The following is a 21,306-nucleotide window of genomic DNA, read 5'->3' on the forward strand; positions in this document are numbered from 1 at the left end:
GACGCCCTATCCGTTATCCCAAACGTATTATGTAACCTGTCCATTTGCTTACTAAAATTTGGCGAGTTTTTTGGGTTTATTAAAAGGTACCGATTGCCATCTGACATACCAAAACCTACCCCGCTTGAAGTAGGGAAACCCCCAGATAGGTGATGTGTCCGGGTACAGTTATTTCCTCCTGTACATAGTGGTTGTCTGGTTATCCCGCCAGAGTTTCGGTCGCCAGAGCCTCGTCCGTTGGTCAGCAGGGTGTACCACGAGCAGGTGAGGTTGACATTGTAGATGGTAAAGATGTTAGTTCCATGCCCCTTACAACCCCTTCAATATTACAAACAGACACTCCAATTTTATTTATATGTACCTATAGATATATACTCAGAATGAAAAGAATTTGATGTATCTAAAATTATAATCAATCAAGATGAAACGGGAGACGAAATGGAATTAAATGAGATGAAATGAAATAGAATTATGTCCAAAATGGTGAAAATTTACTTTTTTATGATTGAGGGGTTTTTTGTGGCCTGGAGGCCTTTCCAGTTTCACCAAGGCAGGTGGGCGAGCAAGGGCTCAGCCAGGAGTGGTGGGATTTGCTAACAGCTACCCGAGCACCTCCAGAGGAGACCTAACACCTTAAGAGAAGCTGCTTCGCTAATGAATATACATACCGGATCGTTATCGCGACTTCCTGTAAAGATCCGGCGAGAAACTAAGCGGGCTGATGTTTAGAATAGGTTGCACGTCGAACTCTTTGCTGAGTTCGACGAGCACGGTTACCGGGGTCCCTAAGCCTGTTCTTAGTGCTAGAGCTAATGGCGTCTCATGCAATGTTTATGGGATTTGATGAATCCGTAAGGACGTGGAAAATTTACTGAAACTTCACTGGACTTCTTGGAAGGCTTAGCGACTTTATTTAATTTTCCCACACACCCTGAGCTATCGTAAATGCCTGGTTATGGATACCTTCTGGGACACCCTGTAAATAGAAGTTTTAAGCAACACCTTTTGGACCGTCAGTCAGTCGAGCAATTTCACCGGCTCGGTGGAAGTTCTTCCCCTTTTTCGTTACCCCCAAACTGGTGACCTACGGAACAATTGCAGCCTCCACACTACGTTATCATCATGAACTTCTACTACCACAGTACTCGCACTTTCACAGTTAAGGCAAAGCCTTCAACAATGGTCCAACAGCAAGCCAGCATAGCAGCCTTAAAAGGTTCATCCCAGCGGACTCCAGTGCCAACCGTGATACGATCAGCGAAGCACTGCTCTTGCTACGGTCAGCGTTAGCAATTCTGTCAGGTTGAACCCGTGAAGAGCTGAAATAGCCCCTCAGGCTAGACATTAAGTAGGGGCGAGTTTAGTTTGCCAAGGCCTACTCGAATTAAAATCATTTTCATTCTATTTCTGCAGCGAAGTAGTCATGCATTTCAGTTTGAAAAGCGGGACAGCCGTATTTTTCTTACTGCCTTTGTAGGCAGACATACGGGGCACCTGATGGAAAGTAGTCATTGCTGTTCATTTCAATAATTATAGTAAGTATGGACAATTCAGTCATCTAGCGCCAAACTAGAATTCCCTGTACTATGGGAACCAAAGGCTGATATACATACTTTAACACTACAAGTCCGACTGGCGGGCTTTTGTGAGTTTTCGTGAGTTCGTTGTTCCGGGCTGTTGGCGAAGATGATATAGAAATAATGTTTACACCGATTTGGTATGAGGTTTTAATATAAAAGCGACACAATAACTAAAATAAAATACAAAATGAGTTGAGAATCGTACAGTTACACTAAGACTCGCAATATCTTACTGGTCGTCGTCGCGCGCGCTGAGGGCGTGTGTTTTCGCGCTCAGAGAGCTCTGTCTCAGCGGGCGGTAAGGCGGCGGCGGGGGCGGTATCGCACGTTCGGAAATTACGTTCCGTTATATCCTCCCCCTCCGAGTCACTAGAACGCCTCGTTAGTGGCTCGGCAGAAACAACAAGACGGGGCCGTCCACGCAGGCGTCGAGGCTGTACTGGAGCTGAGACCTGACCGGTTTGATTACGATACGGCTTCAAATGAGAAGCATGAAATTTCCCTAAAACCTGCGAATCCAAATCAGTAACCTCATAGGTAGTAGGACTAACGATATTACTAATCTGGTAGGGTCCGTCACGCTTAGGCATGAACTTCTTCGTTCTACCTTTGGCGGCATCACTTAACAAGTGCGTTGAGAGAAGGACTAGATCACCTACTTGGTATCTGGGACCAGATAACTGAATTTTGTCGGTTTGCTACTTCCTATCATCCTGATGATGTTCAGCGTAAGGCATTGGGGCTCCCCCTGGTCTGAAGACATCCTCGTTGCACTGCAGAAGAGAAGCTAGGCGGTTAACGCTCTGGAGGACACAGCATAGTTCCCTCGTCTTCTCTTAAGAAATCAGCAGCAGAACAAGGCGTGAGGTCACTGGGGTACTCGAACTCCAATGGAAAAACTCGTTCAGAACCATGGTAGCGCCATGTCGAAGTATGGAAGTCGATGGCTAAACCAGCTGCTACTAAAAAGTGTACACCCAATAATGTGTCATTATCCTGGGCGTCCGGAAATACGACAAATTCCACGGGAATAACTTTACCCGGTAATAATTTTACATCAAGTGTCGTTGTCAGCATTTGTCGTGTTTGCATTGAACCATCGGCGAGCTTAACACGCATAGAACTACGCACAAAAGGTTGATTATGCTGTTGCAGTAGGGCGTAGAGTGAAGAACCGGCAACAGTTCGCTTGGCTGCGGTGTCGATTAAACCCCTACCTCGGATTCCTAAAATCTCTATACCTAAAATAGGTCGTCGCGCGTTGCCATTTTGCGAAGAAGTTACAGACGAAAAGGTGACAAAACTATCACAATTAAAATTTGTGGTCCCTTTAACCGGTGCACAACTTTCCAGGTTGTGTCCTGAAAAAATTTTGGTCACCCTACTTTTATTATCGAATTTCTGGTTTTGTCCTGAAAAAATCATGGTCGCCCTAGTTGGTAACGGACCACGTGATGGACACTGACGAGAACGTTTCGTTTTCCATTTATGTCTATTATTTACGACGCACTGATTAACACAAAATTCCCTAGGAGATACTGATTTCAATTCGCTAGGTACATGAGTGCGGTTAAAACACTCCCCCTGCTTAACAGGACGAGATAAGTATGTAAACAAAGGCGTATCATCGGAACGCGGCAAATTTGAAACAATTTGTTTATCAACACGTTTATGGGACGAGTTTACATTATATTTACGGGCAAAATTATTATTTACGGGGGGTGCACTTACATTATTACATGATACCAAACTTGGCTGAGCAGTGTGTAGCGATGAATTAACATAATTTGGGCGCTCAGTATGAACACTACTGGATAAACACAAGTCAGGTACAGCCCCAGTAAAACCCATAGGTAAACTTGCCAAATTACTCACCTGGGCGGACGACTTACCAACAGCTGATGTCTCAGCGGTCGTTGTACTTCGCGATCGCGTTCGCGGTATTTGAATAAAATCGACCGCGCTAAAATTTGAACTACATTTGGAACAATTAGAACGTATGACTCCGCTCGCGCCGCAACCGTAACATTTAATATTATTTACTTTACTAACTACGTTATCGTTACTGTCATTCGCGGTTTGTTTTAATAACAATTTACGACACTGATCACGCGTATGACCGTAACTTTTACAATAAACACAGTATCGACGTTTCTCGGGTTTTTCGGCGGTCGGAGTGGCATCGGCGTTATCGCCTGACGAACGTTGGCGCGGGGAAACTTCTACAGCGGCCGTAGGTACACGCTGCGTTGCAGGCCGCGGCGGCTCGAGTCGAGCGCGGGCGGCGGCGGCGGCACCCTTTGATGTCTCGGCGACGGCGTTTGAAGTATGCGCTTCTTTCGTAGAATCCTCAATACTTCGTGCTTTTTGCAGGAGAACATTGAAACTGGTGATTTCCTCTCTACGAAGGCGTTTACGAATTTTATGATGCAGTAATCCGTATATCATATCAAGCTCCACTTTTTCACATAGGTCGCCTCGAGGTAGCTTCGCGAGGAGTGCTCGAGCCCTGGCGACAAACAGGTCGGTTTTCTCCATAGGCTGCTGGCCGTCTGCGAATAGGTCGACATAAATTCTGTGAGGTGGGCGGCGATCACCAAAAGCACTTCGTAGGTTTGAGATGACGTCTTCCCTTTTTTTTTTTTTTTTTTTTTTTTTTTTCCCTACCTATGCTGATAGCCTTGAGAGGCTATTTCAGCTTCACCCTAACGTTAGTAGGTGAGCTCGCGGGGCTCAACCGGAGAGTTGCTAACACTGACCCTAGCAAGAGCAGTGCTTCGCAGAATCTACCACCGGATCGGAAACGCGACCCACTGAGAAGATCCGGCGAGAAACTCAGTGGGCTGTGTCTATGGGTTAGTTCGCTCGTCGAGCCCTTCGTCGCAAGCGACGGGTTCGACGAGGACGGTGACCGGTGCTTGTGGTGCCTAAAAGCACCGTTAATGGATCAGGAGGATCCGTAATGACGTGCTTTGGGCGACGTCGACGGTTTACCATTCGGTCTACTGGGTCGGGTATGTAATTTCCAGCGGCTACGATGAGAGGGTTCTCATGTCGTGCCGCCTTCTCAAAATGGCGCAACGTCTTCCCATGTAGAAACTTGATGCTTGATACCCTGCCACCAGGTAGCGGCGGTGTGTGTAAGCAACATGGAGATGCCTTTTACGGCTACGTCATCGGGAACATTGGCGGCGTCTCTGTACGATTCTATTGCGTCGATAAAACCTTCTACTGACTCGTCTGCGCGTCCGCTGAATACAGATTTGCAGCGGCTGAAGTTGTTGGCGGGCCGATGGTCGAATGTAGGAGTCGCCGACTGCCTGACGCTATCTAACAGCTCCCGGAACGCGTCTAGCTGCGTTCGTTGAAGGGTGTCGATCAGCATGGTGATGTCTTCCGAGCGGAAGCAAACACTGGCGGGCGGCGCGTCACTCGACGGCGCGTGGGGCGGCGACGCGGCTCTCGCGTCGCGCTCCTCGGAATTCGGCATCTTCTTTGGCGGCATTATTTGACGACGGTTTAGTCGGTAAAGTCAGGAAAACACAAATCGTTCATGTAGGCACAATAATTTCATATAAATATCACTTCACAGCTAAACGTTCGGGCGCCATTTTTAACACTACAAGTCCGACTGGCGGGCTTTTGTGAGTTTTCGTGAGTTCGTTGTTCCGGGCTGTTGGCGAAGATGATATAGAAATAATGTTTACACCGATTTGGTATGAGGTTTTAATATAAAAGCGACACAATAACTAAAATAAAATACAAAATGAGTTGAGAATCGTACAGTTACACTAAGACTCGCAATATCTTACTGGTCGTCGTCGCGCGCGCTGAGGGCGTGTGTTTTCGCGCTCAGAGAGCTCTGTCTCAGCGGGCGGTAAGGCGGCGGCGGGGGCGGTATCGCACGTTCGGAAATTACGTTCCGTTATAATACCTATATAGGTTTGCGTACCTACACATATAGGTACATTAAGCACCCAGGACAAAGGGCAAACTGAATAAACAAAAAAAAACAACAGATTAAAACACATGTTTACAAAGTATTCCTTTTATTTAAATACATAATCCTTTGTTGACAAACATTAAGTTTGTAACAGCATTCTCCTGCGCCCTTACATCACCAGGCATACAAGGCTTACAAGATACTAAAATATTATTATTTTTAAATAATTTAGCGTACATTATACACGGCTTTCCACTAAAAATTATCCCGTTACTTAGATTTTTACGTAAATATAATTTTTTACACATTGTAGTTGAAAGAATCAACGGGCATCGGTTTTTCTGAAATTACAGGTTGCTATTAAAGAGGAGCCTTAATGTAGGTTCTGAACCTGAATGCATCCTTTTAGGAAATAAAACTGAGGCCAGCTTGTGGAGTAAAAATATCAGTATACTACATTTATATTTGTTGTTTTATTGTCAAAACGATAATAAATTAAGATATGTAACTGAAAAGATTTTTTCTATCCTTGCTAAATTAAAAATTATTAACTATAGGAACAGACTTTCTCAATGTAAATATATTTGTTATCTTACAAATTTTGCGAAACATTGAAATGTAATAACATCAATTAGGTAGATACATACATTACCAAAACATTTTTTTTTTATTGTTGGGTTTTAAATGTTTACACATTTAAAACCCTACATAAATAGACAATTTAGACATAAATTAGAAATAGACAATTCATCTGTAAGTGTTTAACATTTTTTTTTTCAAAACACCTCAACATTTTTTTCGCTTCTGGTTGGGCCCTGGGATGGTTTGAAATGTGGACCTAGCTGGTGGCGCTGGAATTGGAACACTTGATCAGAAAATGAACTCTGCCGGGCCCGCTAAGTGTCTATAATGTACCGATTTCAAGGAACATTTTAACCACTTCAATGTAATAATACGTACAATAATGCTTTCTCTAATCAACCAATCAGCATTCGAAAAAAAAAAACATTGTGTTTTACATTTCAATATATTTTTAGTTTTCCTGCCCTTTCCAATGAAACATTGACAAGGGACTGTCTTTTAACAATTATTTTTAATGAACTAATATTTCAATTGCACATACATTCTAAAACAAAATTTTAATTTCACAATGACATTTAGACAAAGATGAAAATGTCTTCTCAACTAGAATAATTTAGTAAAAATTATTGACTCGAATCACATGATCACATGAATCACACGATCGTCAAGTCTCAATACTCAATAAGCTAGTCGTATTTTACTTTCAAGTTTTTCAACTATTCACCTTGAGAGATGGAATAGACTAACTTATTAAGTGTTTAAAATCATACCAAATTCTTCAAGTATAAATAACGCACAGGCAATTTTAACGATGCCTCAATTTGGGCAAAAAATTAGTTAAAAAAAATAATAATAGGTTAATGTAAGTTTCTCGGACTCTTATCATGTGTGACCAAGCGTATGGTATTTTGTGATGTTTTAAGTAATTTTTAAGCGTTTTAAAAATGCAATTAAAGCGTTAAATCCTTCATCGAAGTAATTGTATAATTAATTATCTAACATAGTAGAAACCCACGTAAACTTCCTTTTTGGAAGCGTTCATAAAATTCATTTAATAAACTTGGAATGAAATTATTAACAATAACTAAATCTACCAGGTTTAACAAAATTAAAAATCATTTCGAACACAACCAAAAATGAAACTCACATCCGGGATGCATTACTTTATACAAAACCGTTTTACAATACAAATACTAAAACTGCCGAGTGCAGATCCCTATATAAATATTTACATTTGTCGTATACAAAAAAAAATTGTAATAAAATGTAATTGGAACATTAAATAATCACACATAGTTTTTTAACAATTCGCATCCCGTTGGCAAAAAAAGCTTTTACAAAATTAAAAGTGAAAAAATTCTCAGTCTTCTATATTAAATAGTACAATAAGACCATTTTTTTTAATATTAGATCTTCTCATTTACAATATGTTACAATTTTTACAACACACAATAAATTGACAATTCAAATATACACTTTGTGATAGATAGTATAGATATAGTCTCCTTTTAAATATAATCACTGGCACAATACTATATTGCTTCACTTTTCAGTTCATAAATAAATACACTTACATTTATAAAATTTTGTCCATTACAAATGTACACGGAACTCTGAGTAATGATTACATATTTAAAAATTCTCTTTGCTAGATTTAATAATCGTTCAAAGCCAAGATGAAATGGTACTCATCCTAATTTCTTCACGTTGTCAATGTCGACTCAAGTTTTACTTGATTTTGTTACTATATAAAATTACTGTGTTATCAACTCATTTTTCAAGCCCTCCCTTGCCGTTGTGTTTGCGCTTGGTAAAATTTTTGTGATATATTTCAACTAAATTCATAAGTTAGACTCAAATCTTTAATGATAAGTAATAGTGTGATAAAAATGGATTTCAGAATACTCACAACAGTAATTATATCATTGGCACTACTGTTGTTAATGCTTGGTAGATACATTTAATTTATCAGTCATTTTTAAAGTTGACTTTTGGCTCATTTGTTTCAAATATTCATGCATCAATAACAATTTAAAACAAAAAGCTATCAATTTATGGAAATTAATAAGGATATTAATGACCTACTCGTTTACGAGTCCTTCCTCCAATATAGTTGAAACTCTGTAATGTTGTTGTTAGCAAGACAGAATATGTTTCTGGCAGAGTATTGTCAAGGGGCGATAGTGTCGACTGAAAAAATGGGTGGCAAATAATTAGCGACAGTCAAAGCAATGTCTGCTAGAAATTAACTAGTCAAATTTAATGTGATAACATTGCATGCTGTAATCTTGAACCACTGGTGTTTTTAGCCGAGTCTTACTTCATGTTTTTAGTTCACTTTCAGATATCTACTGCTGTGATTTGTGAAATAATGAAAATTTTTTTCATTTTGTCATGTCTAAAGCATATTATCAATTGTAAGGTTAAATATGACCGGTGACTTCTTTAGGGCGCAGTCTGCTATCTGCATTTGCACATATCCACTTCCCTCCCTCATTTTCTTATCAAAGCTGTCAATAGTTCTGAGGATGGTGACCTCCATGCCGCACTGCTCTGTAGACGATATTCCGACAAGCAGCTCGATCTTCAGCATTTAGATAATTTGCATTTAATGTGTACCAATTATAGATTTTTTTATTTTTTTTTATTGCTTGGATGGGAGGACGGGCTCACAAGCCACCTGGTGTTAAGTGGTTACTGGAGCCCATAGACATTTACAACGCAAATGCGCCACCCACCTTGAGATATAAGTTCTGAGGTCTCAGTATAGTTACAACGGCCATTACCGGTTATTAACTTGCGTTGTAAGTCATTGTAGTTACAGAGTTGACGCACTGAAAGTTCAGCGTTGCAAAGTGCATCTTCAAACACCAGCACAGCATCAGATCGGCAGCAAGCTCCAACACCTCCACATAATCACTCACATTCTTCAGGCTGGCTGTATTGATTAGCAGCTTGAGCCAGGAGGGCGGTGTCTCAGTTGGCCCTGGCGCGCTTGGCGTGGGGGTGCAGGTGCGCGGGGGGCGGGTGGGCGGCCGGGTCGTCCCCGAGCCCGGAGCGCAGCATGTACTTGAACTGCAGCATGTGATGCATGACGTCACGGACCTGAACCAACGCCATCCCGTTCTCGCCGGCGGCCGCCGACTTGCACTTGCCAGAGTTGCGCAGAACTTGAAGTTGGGTTCTGAAATTAGATTCCACTTTTATTCGATCCTCTCTTCTAAATTTCTGCGAATATGTGTTAGTATTACATATTGATTTATTTATAATATCAAAATTATGTAGTTTATTTGAGGCCATCAGCGTAAAAGTGGCCTTTTTTTTTTTTTTTTTTTTTTTTTCGGGTAGAGGGCCGAACCTCCTACGAGGTCCCCGCGCAAAAGGGGCGCGCGGGGTATGTGAGACTCAACGATCTGCATGGTGTTGTGAGCAGACCGCGGGCCCAAGGATTTTAGGACCCACCCACTAAACGACTCCCCTGAGCGTAAAAGTGGCCTAACCCGCAATTTTTTTATATTCAAGCTTATATGATGTATATTCGAATTTATTTAAAATATGAGAAATTTTGATGCAAAACCAGCCTAACTTTTCACCCAGATAACAGATAGCTTTGTAAACATTATTTTTGCGCGTAATGTTTTTGCTTACTCAAATTCAAATTTATGAAAATTCAAACCTAATTGCCTCCATAGTAACTATGGTAAGCTTAGGCCACTTTTGCGCTGATGGCCTCATTTAAAAGTGATGCCGACTGCAAGTTAGTCGCATCGATAGATACGACCTAATTTGAGCGACGTATCTATAGGATCACCTATAGTCTACTGGTCGTCATATGAGCACGACAGAGTACACTCACGAGTTAGGCCGGTAGAGAATGAGTCCGAGCGCGTCGAGCATGGCGCGGCAGGTGGTGAGCGAGACGCGCGGGAAGAAGTGGCTGGCGAGGTCCGGCAGGGTCATCAGCAGCTCCGTGTACTGGTAGGGCTTCGAATTGATGCAAGGCACCATTGTGTTTTCCACTAACGCCTTTTGTACCTAAATAACAACTCATACCAATTTATTACCAACTAATAAAATAATAATTTTCTTTAAACAGAGATAATGCGACAGGGAGTGCTTAATGTAAATGACTGAAAAGTAAAACGTATTGAGATGATCTAGAAATTAAAATTATGCAATCATTGTGCAATCCTCATTAGACACGTGATCGTTGTGTGTGCGCGTGTGTGTGTGCGTGTGTGCGTGCGTGCGTCCATGCGTGTGTGTGTGGGTGTGTGTGAGTGTGTGGGTGTGCGCGCGTGTGGCTGTGTGTGTGTGTGTTTGTTCGAATTTTTATTATTATTCATTTGGCCAAGTATTACTTTATAGTCAAAAATCTATTGCTTGTGTTATAATTTAAAATAAAAAGTGTCTGCTTCCGTACCTTATACGGCGTATGGTTGCCAGTAGTGTTGATGTCTGGTATCGGTGTAAGCCTTTTGCGAGTGTCCACGGAGTGAGAGGTTGAGTGGCCATTCATCGTGCCGGTCACTTGCGGAGGCACGCTGTAAACAAACAAACAAAAACAATTCTTAGATAAAATAATAAATTAAACCCGAACGGCTCACACATGGCTCAATTTTCAATAGCCATGTATATATTACTGACGTTTTGATTAATTAAGGCTTCACTTTTTTTCTAATCTTTTTTTTTTCTTTTTGTTTTTTTTCTTTTTTTTTTGTTTGAACTTTTTTTTATAATTTACATTCATTCAAGTGTTATTTATTTCTTAGATCTCTGATATATACGTCTTGACAGCTAGAACACTGGAAGAAGTGGAACCGGAATTCTGGAATGAACAAGCAATCGGGAACAAATAAGACTTGTCAATCTGGCCCTAAACTAAGCGTCCGTGTGCTATGGGGTCTAAAGACTAATATGCTTAAATTTTATCTTTAAATTTATAAAGCAAAACCACTACTATATATAAACAGTCTATGATGGGTAAAATGTCAACCTTTTGACGACTTAAGATTGGGGAAAAGAAAACCAATGTTTCCCAAACTTTTCACTGGTCAGTTTGCAACAACTGCTTGGAAACGGGTGCTGTCGGCTAGTGAGAAACTAACTCCCTTACGCTTCCTCCTCAACTCCGAATGTATATACCAAATATTGAAAATTTGTGAAGAATGGAACGGAAGAATGGAAACCGTTAGGGGACTTTCTGAAGACACTTAGGCAGTTCCAAACACAGAAAAATAATCTTGTGGCGATGGGAATACGCCTTTAGACACATTTTAGGAATCCCAAGACATAGCAAGGGGCAATAATGCTAATGACAATAAATTTATATTTATAAGACTACTACAGAACATCTCTATCAGAAATCACCTCCACAAATTCCATTATCGTAATACGTAAGCTTTCATTCGGCCCTTGTCTACGTCTTATTTTGTCAGCAACATCTCACCAAAGCTTAAAAAAATTTTACTCAATTACAAAATGTAATTAACTCAAAAAAAATTTCAACAAAATAAAAATTAAATACGACAGAAACAGCACAAACAAAAAACAAAAAAGTGTGTGTGTCCGCTCCGACGCACGACTGGAGTTTACTCCTCAAGAACGATTATAAAATAAATAAATAGATAAGGGAATACGGGTATAAATGAATGCATTTTTGATGATACTTAGATTATGCACGGTAGATTTTTATTCTATTAATTATACAATAAATTTTTTGACATACATAAGGAAGCCATGAAAAAAAATATAAACAATAATAATTTAATATAATAGAATGTTGAGCAAGATTGATTTTATTCACTATTTACATCACCTTGCGGTGTATTTATTCCAGGAACAATATCAACATCATTGAATACTGAGACGATCGGTTTGTGGTAACTAAAATACGATACATGGACGTCGGACGATATATGTGTAATAAATCGCGAAAACATCGCATCAATAGTGGTATCATATCTAGTTGTTCCTAGTGTTCTTCCAGAAATTAAATCTAAGTTTAATTCGTCTTTAAGGAATTGTATCAACCGGAAACCATCTTCTTTATTAAAGTCAATATTAAAATCTCCACCAAGTATAAGCGGAAGTTCATGATAGCGTTTTCTTAATAGTTTCGAACCCCCTTCTGTGTATACTAGCAATGCTTCGTGGAGAAAATCTATTATATCAGTAACATTCGTATTGACCGAAATATAAACAGTCACCATAATAATTTCTCTACCGCTGGATGTAGTGTATCTTGCGGCGCATATATCTCCTACAGCAGATTTAGTTAGACTTGTGTGCTGGGGACCTCTTCTCAATTGAGTATCACTATTGACCGCACACTCCCGCTGTGAATCGTCAGTATTGTGATAAATGCAGACCCCTCCTCCACGCTTTATGTTTGGTCGCCTATATTGTGTGATGAGATTAAAATTTCCAACTTCAACCTGTTCGTTGTTAGAAAGCCAAGTTTCTGATAACATTAAAACATGTGATTTTCGTATTATGTTGCCACGAAGATTACATGCATGTGCCCGGAGACTTTGGCAGTTTAGAGAAAAAACAATGATATTCCCTTCATTAATCTTTTCGAGTATAACTCGATCGATTGTATTAAGATGGACAGTAGAAAGCCGAGTAAACTCGTTTCGTAACAAAAGCATCGCTTGATTTTCACGTCTGCCATGGTGAAAACGTTGATCTTCACTAGATACAATGTAAAGTCCTTGTTGACTCGTAACCCTAGATAAAGCTACGTAAACTAAAGACTGTGAGTGAGCTTTGCTGTACTTGTAAACTATTTCATCAAAAGTTCCACCTTGAGATTTATGAATGGTTAAGGAGCAAGCTGGTTTTAACGGAAAATGATTTCTTTTGACATGAATTGATTTGTTCCGGTTGAGAGGAATTGTTGCAGTTCTACGATTGATAGGAACCGCTGTATTATCAATTCCTTTTGAATTCGCATATCCAGCTGTTTTTGCTCGAGCTTTAACACCGACGCCGTTAGGAAAATGAAGCCAAACTCTTAAAATTCTATCATCAACACCTAATTCAACATGGATCAATTTGCCTACCGCTCCATTGGCTAATCCGTCAGCAACATCAATATTGGTCGTTATCATGTAGGGTTTATCTGGAGCAAAAATAATTTCATAAGGTAATCCTCCCGTGTCAATTGTACTAAGTTTGTACAACTTTTCTCTAGCAACTCTTTGCTTTTCGCGATCATTTTCACACCCCAAAAATTCATCATCAGCAACTGAATTTGATATTTCATCAGATGAACTCAACACTTTCAAGTTGTACGCATCAACTGAATGGTTGTCATTAAATAATCGAATTCCTCCAGGACAACGTTGCTCCGCTTCCCCTTCTGAACAAAATCTTGATTCAATTAGTTGCAACTGGTCTCTTCATCTAATTGATTTCCATTACCAATTTTTGTCAATAATGAAGAAAATTGAGCATTTTCTTGGCGCATAACTTCTGTCAACTCGTAAAAACTAATTCCTCTCCATAACTGCTGACCATCAATCCGTTGAATTTTTTGTTTCCAAATTGGTGTGGCTCTAACTGGAGGCAATTGTCTCAAATCACCAATAAAAATAATATGTAATCCACCGAAAGAGGTATCATAATTTCCGGTTATTTCTTTCAACCTCAAATCTATACGTTCTAACATTTCTGCTCCTATCATACTGACTTCATCAATAAGTATCATCTTTACATACTTGAATAAACATCTGTACAAGCCCTTGACTTCGTTAGATAAAGGTATTTGAAAACTGGATAGAGTAATTTTGAAAGCGGTGTGAACAGTTGTACCTCCAATAGCAACCGCAGCTTTTCCAGTGGATGCACATACAAGATAAGCATTGCAGTAGCCATCTGTATCTGTGAATCTATTACAAATTTCCATAATCAGTCTGATGAGAAAAGTTTTCCCACATCCAGCAGGACCAGTCAAAAATAGTTGTAACGGCATTGGGTTTTTTGAAGTCAATAACCATATTATGTGTTGAGCCAGCTCGAATTGCTTCTCGTTAGTTCTTCTCATGAGCTCAAGAAACTCTGGAGTCTCCATGAGGTTGTCTTTTTTTTTCCATATCGCTCCGAGTTTATTCATTGAAGCTGATACTAAATCATCGTTAATAACCGAGTTTGGATCTTGAAGAAACTGTTGGTATGGATCTAGAATTTCTTGGACATTAGCCCTGTTCTGGTCATCGTTATTTGCCTGCACATCGTTGAGCTCCGTCTCTTCCCGACATAATTGTGCACAAATTTCCATTGTTTTTGCGATATCTAAATTAGATTCAAATTCTTTTCGTCTCTCCATTATGAGATCTTCATTTTCATCATAGATGCGCAAAAACTTCATATCACTCAAAACATCAGTTTCTTCAATTCTGAAAGGCATATGTAGCGTAACCATTTCCCTCTTGTATTCTGTTAACTCTTTCCCCATATCATAATTTCGGAATCTTATAACTTTTGGGACTTTTCGTTCTTTAACATTTCCGGCAGCATTGACAGTATATCGCGAAACAAACTGAGCTAGAGTGATATCATTAATTATAGCAGGTCTTTTCTCGTACTTGTCGAACCAATTTTCCTTCCATACATTTGTATCATCATCTTCAAGTTGCGCTAATTCTTTTAATGTTTTTCGAATTCTTTCTCGCTGTTGTGGCCAGTATGTTGGAATATATTCAATAGCTACTGACGCTTTAGACATGGGTTCACGCAAAAGAAACCACGCTGCTTCCTGGCTTGACATTTCAATTGTATTCAGCGCGTTGACGCTAAGTTTCTTTGTAGCAGCAATAATGTCGAAGTCAGGATTATCATTCATAATTTCGACGAGTTTTTGTTGTAAGTTACTGATTCCTCTGTTAGTCTTATTTATGTAGTCGACAACGTACTGAGCACATGAATATTCTTCGGTGATAAATTGGAAGTCCATATTAGACCCAACCACGTTCAAAATAAAAGGATTAAAACAATTATGCCATTTTTCTGAAGGTCTCCGTTTTAAAAATACTCGAGGCCGAGTTATCCCAGCTCGTAAAATGTTAACGTAGTCATCATCTGATATTATGCAATTGTCTTGATAAAAATGTTCAATATTTTCGTAGTCATTACTTTCTAAGTTTTGTCGTATATTTTTATACCGCGATTTAAGTCTTTGTAACTCTGGATTCTCCTTGTCTAGCGGGATGAGAATAGTAGTTTGGCGAATAGGCATAAAAGGTGCTTCAAAACGACATTGCCGATTATTTGTACGAGTGTTTTTATAACACGTGAAGGTGTGTTTATGAGTTTGAAGTTTGATGTGACCGGAAGCTTCAGATGAATCCACTGAAATAAGCGAATTAATTAATGCAATCGCTTCTTCGTAGTCGTTCCCCAATGCATCTTTTGGTGAATTATCTAACCATAATAGTATATGGGCGTGTGGGCTACCTCTATGTTGAAATTCAATCCGCTTGAAATAATGACTCACTCGATATTTACCAAATGGACTCAACTTCTTTGACTGCAATATAAGCATGATTACATTAATCAATTTATTGAAATATATTGCGCAGGTGACGGCATCATCATTAATCAGAGTTGTCTTTTGAAAATAATTCAACACTTCAATTTGCTCATCGGTTAACTCTTCTCCCTGATTTTTCAATTTGTGTAAAATCCTTAGAAGGTTTGGCCATCCAATTTCATTCGCGCTTATGGTCAAAAACATAGTTGGCCTACCCAACTGGCGCATCATTGCAAAAAGATCTCGCTTTCGCGCAGACCAATAAGTTGCAGAATTAGGGATTGACTTCATAAAAGCTAAATTTGTTTCCAAACAGGCATTTATGTAATCATCAGATAATACGCGTTCTTTACTTATATTGGTATCCTTACCGATGTGTTTGAATCCAATCTTCAGAGCACTGCAAACTCTTAAGCGCATTATTTTCATTGCCGTGTAAAGAAGCTTATTAGGAAGTACTCCTCTCCTGTCTGAACGACGTAATTCACTTGTTGCCATCATGAATGGCGTTACATTGGCTTCTTCTCGAAATACACGAAATTCCCCAAGGTAAATGGCTGGAAATGATAATTCCTCTGCATATGTGTCAAATAACAAACTCTCTGGAACTTTATTTTCACCTGGAGCAATTTGTAAAAATTTATCCTCACTCCACATGAGAGTTTGCTGTTGCGCAGTCAGACTTTCATCAATCACAATATGTTCACTTAAATCATCGATGTGTATTCGTTTTTCTATGGAGTCAGAATCCACAGAGTGAGTGTGATTTGCTGTTTCAGAGGATGGAAGCTCTTGCACATCATCTTGTCTACTCGATCCTCCTGTATCCGTGTAATCAATTATGACTTTCTCACCATTGGATGTAAACCAAGCATCATCCACTTTAATTTGGAAGTGCTTATACAGAGGTGTTTCAATTAAATACGTCAACCATTTTTTAATGACAATACCTTTAACCAATCCGTGAAGGTAACTTGTTTTATGAATAAGTTTCTTCTTAATATGAACATTAATACAATAGTCTTCTTCATTTCCATCAAGCGGCCTTGGTAAAAGTTTTATCATATTATCAACCGAGACAGGCACATTAATTATTTGGCCAGTTATAGCAAATTGACCATTGAAATGGCGTAATCTACGTATTTGCATAAACGGAAGCCTTGGTGAAATAAGTCTCTCAGCAATAATATCCAATTCCGGCAAATCCACTGGTCTTTGTGGATATTTAAAACCATTATACGTAGCTAAAAAGGGAATATTGCCTTTTAAGATACTGGCTCTGCAAGTTTTGCACATCATGACTTGAGTGACATCCGTAAAATTCTGAAAAATATCATATAATTAGAGTTGGTAAGATATTAGATAATATTACGGTTTTACATAACAATAAAACCGATATTATGTGCCGAGAAGGAAAACATACAGCATTGTATTATGAAGAAGCAGTGTGTACTTAGCTTAGATTCCTTGTCTATGTCCAACCATAGACAGTCAATTTAGTTCCATCTTTAGCCGCTAGGTGCTGCCAGCAAGTATAAAGGGAGCGCAGCCATCTTTGATCTTCATAGTCTTCACCAGGAAGAACTTCCTGCAATGCTGTATGTTTTCCTTCTCGGCACATAATATCGGTTTTATTGTTATGTAAAACCGTAATATTGATGTGCCTCTGGAAAACATACAGCATTGTATTATGAAGACGTGTTTGTTATCTGCTGGTGAAATTATTAAGCACAACGCTATGATGAAATAGGTAAAGCCATAATAAAATTATGAAGCGCAATGATAATGTTCATAATTTATATAATTATTAAATCAAAAAAACAGTTGTTAACTTCCATGTTAATTCAATAATTAAAAAATATTTATAAGTTTGTAATAAACATTTTATCTTGTATATACAAGAAAATGTATAAATTGTATAAATGATGTATATACATCATGTAGAAGTAAATGTGTTGAAAAAAAGAATCGTGAGGATCTTTACGAAGCTCTATTATTCGGCAATAATTATTGTAAACGTTTGGATGATTTGCAATTGCCTCTAGAAAGTATTTCGTCCATTGGTTCATTATCAATCCATCTCAGAGGCTACTGCTGATCTACAACTTCTTAGAGATGCGTTGATGCCATTACCTCGTAAGGTTGAACGAAGACCAGTTTCCAATTACAGTACGGGATGCCGCTTTTGTGACAACACACATAGTTAGAAAAAAGTCCTTACGAATCTTACCGGGCATGTCTTTAGTTTCATGTTTAGAAAGCACTTATGCAGATTATTGACGAAAATGGATTTCAATTTTAGACCCAAAGACTGGTATCAGAAAGATGTTTTTCTCTGTTATCAAAGAAACTGTCTTTAGAAATGTTGAGCAAAGTAAGGTCATTAACTCTGCGTCCCGTAGCCAGCAACATGGTTGTTGGTGTCCTTCAAGCTACATTGAGGCGTGATGTGGTGGCTGGGTTTGAAGAAAACCAGTTTAGAACTATTCTCGGATCTCATGTGAATGGGACTACACTTAGTAAAATTGTAATAAGTAGTTGAATTTTGTTTAGCTATTCCGATGGCTTTTTTAAAATAGCAATTTTTATTAGAGAGCTTGAGAATGTTTGCCGTCCTACATGTATTTCGCCCACAGAAAGTAGACAGCGCTGCTTTATGATGCAGAAGGATTGTTTTATAGGCAAATTTTTCTTTTTGGAAAAGAAGAAAGAATTTGGCAACATCTGCAGACTTAGGATCAATTTTAAAACTGTAGCACCATATGCACCATCTTCTAGTTGCTGGTAAGTATGCTGACAAAGTGGATTGACACCAGCTAATTTTCAATAAATCTTCTCCTGTTTAGACCAGTCTATTATTTGTACAACCTCCCCCCCCCCCTTTAAGCTTTCAGGGTTAATGTTTAACCTGTGGAGGAGGCAGGTTTTGGATTTCGTGCTAGTTATCTAGCGTTCGGGATCTGAGGGCTTGGAAACCCAAATGCTTTCGCTCAGTCTGGGAACACTACCAGGTAGGTTCCCTAGACACTGTTGAAGTGAGTCAGTACTTTGGGGAGAAGGTTGAGAGGAGGAATTCTCCATGCTAGTTGCATCCTCTACGGTCTGCTGAAGGTATCCAATCTTGGTCGGCGAATGGGTTTATATCCGGATGACCCCACTTTCGAAAAACTTTTGTGGTCACTTGTGGTAAAAAGTGCCATTTCGCAGGTTGATTTCCTCGTGATAGCCTGTCGGCTATGATGTTGTATCTCCCCGAGAGATAAGCTGACAGTTATCTTGAACTTATCGCTTAGGTTTAAAAATCGAAAGGTCAACGTTAGTGAAATACTTTCAGATTCATTTTGATTGTCACTACCATTGCAAATAGCTCTTTTGTGGGTGAGCCGTTTCTGTTGTTGAGCTGACCATAGACAGGACGTTAATATTTTGTCTAATTGTAACCCCTACCCATGTCCGAAGCTTCCGTTGCCAGGAAATGGTTGGTTTTGGGTCTCGGCAATGTTTGACATGTGGCTCCGCGTCAGCACTGTATTTGTAACCCCTACACATGTCCGAAGCTTCCGTTGCCAGGAAATGGTTGGTTTTGTGTATCGGCAATGTCTAACATGTGGCTCCGCGTCAGCACTGCATTTAATTGTTAACACATGCAGGATGGCCTGTTTTTTACCCCTTTTCTTGAAACTTCGCAAGAAAATTTGCAAGTTAGCATAGATTGATGTAATTCCGTCAGAGTTTGAGCTAGGATGTTGTTGAGTGGCCACTTCATTTCTCGCAATTTTCCATCGAATCCCTAGACATGTCATCTCTTGAACCAGTGTACTAATTGATTTTTTGTAAGGCTGACTTGGCAGCCCAAATAATCCAAGAGCTTTACAGCTTATGTGGCCTGAAGACTCAACTTGGACTTCTTTTGATGGACCTGGTGGGATTTGCGTAGGTGGGATAACACTCAACATCCCTTTGCACGCAATGTTTCCGCGACCGAGCATGCTATGCAAGCAAAAAAGGTGTATTTGTCTTCATGGACCAAGAAAAAGTCGCGTAGGTAGGTTAACATTTGACTTCCCTATGTACGTAAGGTCTTCGCGACCGAGCATGCTATGGGAGCAAAAACGTTTATTTGTCTTGGTGAAACAAGATCATGTCGTGTAAGTAAGCTAGCACTTCGATTTTGCACGCAATGCCTCCGCGACCGAGCACGCTGTGGAAGCAAAAAGGTGTATTTGTCTTCAAGGACCAAGAGAAAGTCGTGTAGGTACGTTAAAATTTGACTTCCCTATGTACGCAAGGTCTCCGCGACCGAGCATGCTATGGGAACAAAAACGTTTATTTGTCTTGGTGAAACAAGATTAAGTCGTGTAGGTAAGCTAGCACTCGACTTTGCACGCAATATCTCCGCGACCGAGCGACCGAGCACCCTATATAATGGAAATGGACATGCCAGCCCAGATAATCCAAAACCTTCACAGCTTCTGCAGCCTGAAGTTTCAACTTGGATTTGTTTTGGTCGACCAAAAGGAAGTCGTCTGGGTAGACTAGCACTCGAGTTCCTTTTGCACGCAAGGTCTCTGCGACCCAGCATGTTATGGAAGCAAAAAAGGTTAATCCAAAAGCTTCACAGCTTCTGCAGCCTGAAGTTTCAACTTGGATTTGTCTTGGTCGACCAAAAAGGAAGTCGTCTAGTAGACACTAGCACTCGAGTTCCCTTTGCACGCAAGGTCTCTGCGACCCGCATGTTATAGAAGCAAAAAGGTGTGGCTCTGAAGCCAGACCGAAGGGTAGGCATGTCATTTCATACTAACTCATAAGAAGGTACCGATTCCTTCCTGGAGGTACTGATACTGGTACCTTGGTACTGATCCTCAAGAAGTATCGACGAAATTTTGCGACTGATACTAGAAAAATATTCCTGAGAAATGTTCAATTCTATCATCCAGTCCCCTGGGTGGAGAAAGTTTGGTACCTAGGTGTCCGAAAACAGTTAGGTGTTTTATCTTTACGACCTTGTTCAACTCTCGAAGATCCAAAATTGGACGCATTGATCCGTCGCTTTTCTTCCGCAGAAAAAAGGTAGTTTTTTTTTTTTGTTTTTTTTTTTTTTTACGGTATTTGGTAACCATACATGGTTTACAAATTATTACAATTTTGGTGGCACTCAGTGCCTCCCGTCGGTGTCTTCAATTGCCCCCCCTCTGGATTGTGCCAGATGTTACAGACTATGATTGTTTATAATGTTTGGCTTACCTTTTGTACGAGATCGTGACAAATAGGATTGTAGCCCTCCGAGGGACTGAATAGATTTCAATTTACTATTATCAAACAAAAATTCCTCAATGAGTAGTGCGTTGGCAACAGGATACTTTGTTAGAGACCACGGAAATTAAACTTTGACGTCTTATTTCTATACATACGGCCCTTTTTTCCGTATACAATTTAAAACGCTTTTTACGGGTAACTTGTACGACGGAGACGATTTGTCAAAGTTTTCAGTAATTATGTTACAAAGATTATTAGTTTAAATCTGTTGTGTTTTTGTCAAAATTTCCGTATTGACGAGATCAATTTGTTTACAACAATTTTCGTTACATTCAATTGTTACACACAGTTGATGCATTATTAGATTTACAACGTCACTGACCTGGTGGGATAACGAGCCGATTCGAAGA

The 21,306-nt window shown here is 39.6% G+C and overlaps 1 protein-coding gene across 2 annotated transcripts in view; it reads right to left on the reverse strand.

Annotated features, from left to right (window-relative positions):
- Nucleotides 1–5,612: 5,612 nt before the first annotated feature.
- Nucleotides 5,613–21,306, reverse strand: part of LOC101745688 (uncharacterized) — a 40,158-nt gene continuing 24,464 nt past the window's right edge. For both annotated transcript variants that reach the window (XM_038018337.2, XM_038018336.2), the window contains 3 exons: nucleotides 10,529–10,649; nucleotides 9,962–10,140; nucleotides 5,613–9,289 (listed from right to left, as the gene is read on the reverse strand). In XM_038018337.2, the coding sequence (XP_037874265.1) occupies nucleotides 9,082–9,289; nucleotides 9,962–10,140; nucleotides 10,529–10,649 (508 nt within the window). In that variant the 3' untranslated portion in view covers nucleotides 5,613–9,081. The remainder of the gene's footprint in view (nucleotides 9,290–9,961; nucleotides 10,141–10,528; nucleotides 10,650–21,306) is intronic.

Source organism: Bombyx mori, chromosome 21 (assembly GCF_030269925.1).
Source record: "Bombyx mori chromosome 21, ASM3026992v2".
NCBI lineage: Eukaryota > Metazoa > Arthropoda > Insecta > Lepidoptera > Bombycidae > Bombyx > Bombyx mori.